At 51.7% G+C, this 4,538-nt stretch overlaps 1 protein-coding gene across 9 annotated transcripts in view; it reads left to right on the top strand.

Moving 5' to 3' along the window:
* Positions 1–4,538, top strand: part of SEPTIN12 (septin 12) — a 19,868-nt gene that overhangs the window by 6,932 nt on the left and 8,398 nt on the right. For 8 of the 9 annotated variants that reach the window (XM_017506034.2, XM_017506029.2, XM_017506027.2 and 5 more), the window contains 3 exons: positions 863–1,000; positions 1,152–1,269; positions 1,361–1,456. In XM_017506034.2, coding sequence (XP_017361523.2) covers positions 863–1,000; positions 1,152–1,269; positions 1,361–1,456 — 352 coding nt within the window. Of the gene's footprint in view, positions 1–774; positions 1,001–1,151; positions 1,270–1,360; positions 1,457–4,538 lie in introns of all 9 variants that reach the window. The other variant, XM_017506031.2, reaches the window with a different exon arrangement.

Genomic DNA, 4,538 nt, shown 5'->3' with positions numbered 1-4,538 from the left:
TAGAGACAGGGTTTCACCATGTTGGCCAGGCTGGTCTCAAATTCCTGACCTTAGGTGATCGGCTTGCCTCGGCCTCTTAAAGCACTGGGATTATAGGTGTGAGCCACTGTGCCTGGCCCTGGTTTCGTTTCATTTCATTTCAATTTGGAGATAGCATCTCACTCTGTTTCCCAGGCTGGAGTGTAGGGGTAAGATCATGGCTCACTACAGCCTCGACCACCCTGGGCTCAAGTGAACCTCCTGCTTCAGCCTCCTGAGTAGCTGGGACCACAGACACGTGCCACCACACCCAGCTAATTTTTGTATTTTTTGTAGAGTTGGGGTTTTCCCCCACGTTGCCCAGGCTGGCCTCTAACTCCTGGGCTCACTCGATCCTCCTGCCTCAGCCTCCCAAAGTGCTGGGATTACAGGCATGAGCCACCGTGCCTGGCCTGACTCCTCTTTTTAAAAGGACCTTTCTGGCTACTTATGGTGCAGACAATATCCCAGAGGGGAGGGGACTCGGAAAGGAGAAGGGAGACCCCTGCAACCATCAGGCAAGACTCCTTGGTGGTCCGAGCCCAGCTGTGGCCCTTTAATGCAGTTATGCTCACCCCTCCCTTACTTGCAAAGTAGGTGCTACTATTGTCCCCATTTTATAGACAGTGAAGCTGAGGCCTCCAGTGGAGAATGGCAGGAGGTCTCTTTATGTCTCTATAATGGTACAGAAAGTGGAGGAAAGTAACGGGGTGATCCAGAGGTCCCAGGCAAACTGGGACAATTCCTTATCCCAAGGGAGGACCATCCAGAGGATGCAGCAGAGAGGGATGGGGCTCCCCGGGCACAGCACACTTCTGAGGGGAGGGTCCACCTCCCGCCCCAGCTGGGACCCCATCCTGGGCTACATCAACGAGCAGTACGAGCGGTACCTGCAGGAGGAGATCCTCATCACCCGCCAGCGCCACATCCCAGACACCCGCGTGCACTGCTGTGTGTACTTCGTGCCACCCACTGGGCACTGGTGAGGGGCTGCACCTGCAAGGCAAGGACCACCGGCATGGGGCAGGGAGGAGGAGTAGGGGTCCCAGACATAGGCTGCGAGCCCGCACCCCGCCCGCTGTCACTTACACATTCACCACCACCTCCGCCCCCATCACTGCCTTACCCGGCAGCCTGCGGCCCCTGGACATTGAGTTCCTGCAGCGGCTGTGCCAGACTGTAAATGTGGTGCCTGTGATCGCCCGGGCAGACAGCCTGACCATGGAGGAGCGAGAGGCCTTCAGGCGCAGGGTGATCTGGGTGCCCGGGACAGGGATGGGGTCAGTGGTGCAGAGGGCAGAGTGGGCAGGGCAGGCTGAGGTCACCCGTGCGGGATCTCCAGATCCAGCAGAACCTGAGGACTCACTGCATTGACATCTACCCCCAGAAGTGCTTTGACGAGGACATCAATGACAAAATCCTCAACAGCAAGTTACGGGTGAGAGGCTGTGGGGTGGGAGGTGGGTGAGGTGATTTCCTTCCCACCCATCCTTTCCACCCAAAGATTCATCTCGCTCTACATCTCGGAAATGTGCACATATTCCCAGCAGGTATGACTCTTCACGCATCCACAAACTCAAGGTAAGCAAGAAATAACAGCTCACACTCACAACCCGCAGATTCAGAGAAAATGTCTACAAATCATATATCCAGTAAGGGACTTGTATTGTGAATATATAAAGAACATTTGGCTGGGTACAGTGGATCATGCCTATAATCCCAGCACTTTGGGAGGCTGAGGCGGGCAGATTGATTGAGGTCAGGAGCTGGAGACCAGCCTGGCCAACATGGTGAAACCCCGTCTCTGCCAAAATACAAAAAATTAGCTGGGTGTGGTGGTGCATGCCTTTAGTTCCAGCTACTCGGGAGGCTGAGGCTGGAGAATTGCTTGAACCAGGGAGGCAAAGGTTGCAGTGAGTGAGCCAACATTGCACCATGGCACTCCAGCCTGGGTGACAGAGCGAGACTCCACCTCAAAACAACAACAAAACTCTTACAGCTCAACAATAAAAGAAGCCCGAGGGTGGTGGCAATCCCAGCACTTTCGGAAACCGAGGCAGGAGAATTCCTTGAGCCCAGGAGTTCAATACCAGCTTGAGCAACATGGCAAAACCCCATTGCTCTTTGTGTGTGTGTGTGTGTGTGTGTGTGTGTGTGTGTGTGTGTGTGTGAGAGACCCAGGCTGGAGTGCAGTGGCATACTCTCAGCTCACTGCAACCGCTGCCTCCTGGGTTCAAGCAATTCTGCCTCAACCTCCCAAGTAGCTAGGAGTACTTGGAGGCGCGTGCTACCACACCCAGCTAATTTTTGTACTTTTAGTAGAGACAGAGTTTCAACATGTTGGCCAGGCTGGTCTTGAACTCATGACCTCGTGCTGCACCCACCTCAGCCTCCCAAAGTGCTGGAATTACAGGCATGAGCCATAGTGCCAAGCCCTCAAAACCCCATCTCAACAAAAAACCACAAAAATTAGCTTGGCATGGCAGCACGTGGCTGTAGTCCCAGCTACTCAGGAGGCTGAGGCAGGAGGATCACCTAAGTCCAGGAAGTGGAGGCCGTAGACAGCCATGATGGTGCCACTGTGCTCCAGCCTGGCTGACACAGTGAGGCCTTGATTGGGAAAAAAAAAAAAAAAAAAAAAAATTTAGTGGGTAAGTGAAAAAAAAAAAAAAAAAAAAACAAAGGCAATAAAAGACAACTCAAGGCAGGGTGTGGTGGCTGACACCTGTAATCCCAGCACTTTGAAGGGCAAGACAGACTGACCACCTGATGTCAGGAATTTGAGACCAGCCTGGCCAATGTGGTGAAACACTATCTCTCCTAATAATGCAAAAATGAGCTGGGCATTGTGATGGGTACCTGCAATCCCAGCTGCTCGGGAGGCTCAGGTGGGAGAATCATTTGAACCCGGGAGGCAGAGGTTGCAGTGAGCCGAGATCACACCACTGCACTCCAGCCTGGGCAACAGAGTGAGACTCTGTCTCAAAAATTAAAAAAAAAAAAAAAAGGTACAGTGAGACACCACTTCACACCCACTAGGATGGTTTTTGTTTGTTTGTTTTGTTTTGTTTGTTTTTGAGACAGCGTTTTATTCTTGTTATCCAAGCTGGAGTGCAGTGGTGCAATCTCAGCTCACCACAACCTCTGCCTCCCCGGTTCAAGTCATTCTCCTGCCTCAGCCTTCTGACTAGCTGGGATTACAGGCATGTGACACCATGCCTGGCTAATTTTGTATTATTTTTAGTAGAGATGAGGTTTCTCCATGTTGGTCAGGGTGATCTCAAACTCCTGACCTCAGGTGATCCGGCTGCCTCTGCCTCCCAAAGTGCAGGGATTAGAGGTGTCACCCACCGGCCCCTGCCTAGGATGGTTTTTTTTTTTTTTTTTTTTTAAGTGTTGGCCAGCATGGTGGCTCACACCTGTAATCCTGGCACTTTGGAAGTTGAGGCGGGCAGATCACCTGAAGTCAGGAGTTCAAGACTAGCCTGGCCAACATGATGAAACCCTTTCTCTACTAAAAATACAAAAATTAGCCAGGCGTCATGGGTGGCACATGTAAACCCAGCTACTGGGGAGGCTGAGGCAGGAGACTCTCTTGAATCTGGGAAGCAGAGGTTACAGTTAGCCGAGATCACTCCACTGCACTCCAGCCTGGGCAACCAGAGAAAAACTCATCTTAAAAAAAATAAAGTGTTTCAGAAGATGAGAAGGAAGTGAAACTCTCGCCTCCCGAGGCTGGAGGGAAAGTGAAATGGTTGAGCCACTTTAGAAAACGGTTCTTTTTTTTTTGTATGACCCAGCAACTGAACTGCTACATATACACCCAGAAGAAACAAAAATGCACATTTGGAGAAAAACGTGTATACGAATGTTCACAGCAACATTATTTATTTTAGTCCCCAAAGTGGAAACAACCCAAATAAGCATCAACAGATGAGTGGAGAAACTCAATGTGGCCTGTCCCCTGCCGTGGGCTGTCCCTTAGCCATGGAAAGGAATGAAGTTCACCCTTTAAAAGTGTACAGTTCAGGCTGGGCACAGTTGCTCACACCTGTAATCCCAGCACTTTGGGAGGCCGAGGCAGGCGGATCACCTGAGGATACGAGTTCAAGACCAGCCTGGCCAACACGGTGAAACCCCGGCTCTGCTAAAAATGCAAAAATTAGCTGGGCGTGGTGGTGGGCGCCTGTAATCCCAGCTACTTGGGAGGCTGAGGCAGTAGAATAGCTTGAACCCGGGAGGCGGAGGTTACAGTGAGCCGAGATCACGCCACTGCACTCCAGTCTGGGCGACACAAGCGAAACTCCATCTCAAAAGAAAAAAAGTATACAGTTCACGGCTAGGCCTCTTGCCTGTATTCCCAGCACTTTGGGAGGCTGAGGCGGGTGGATCGCTTGTGGCCGAGGGTTCAAGACCAGTCTGGCCAAAACGGTGAAACTCTGTCTATACTAAGAATACAAAATTAGTCAGGTGTGGTTGCACTCGCCTGTAATCCCAGCTATTGAGGAGGGTGGCAAGGG

The sequence above is a fragment of the Cebus imitator genome, unplaced genomic scaffold, assembly GCF_001604975.1.
Source record: "Cebus imitator isolate Cc_AM_T3 unplaced genomic scaffold, Cebus_imitator-1.0 Scaffold346, whole genome shotgun sequence".
Taxonomy (NCBI): domain Eukaryota; kingdom Metazoa; phylum Chordata; class Mammalia; order Primates; family Cebidae; genus Cebus; species Cebus imitator.
Note: the sequence above shows the minus strand (reverse complement) of the source record. Positions and strands in the feature narration are given on the sequence as shown.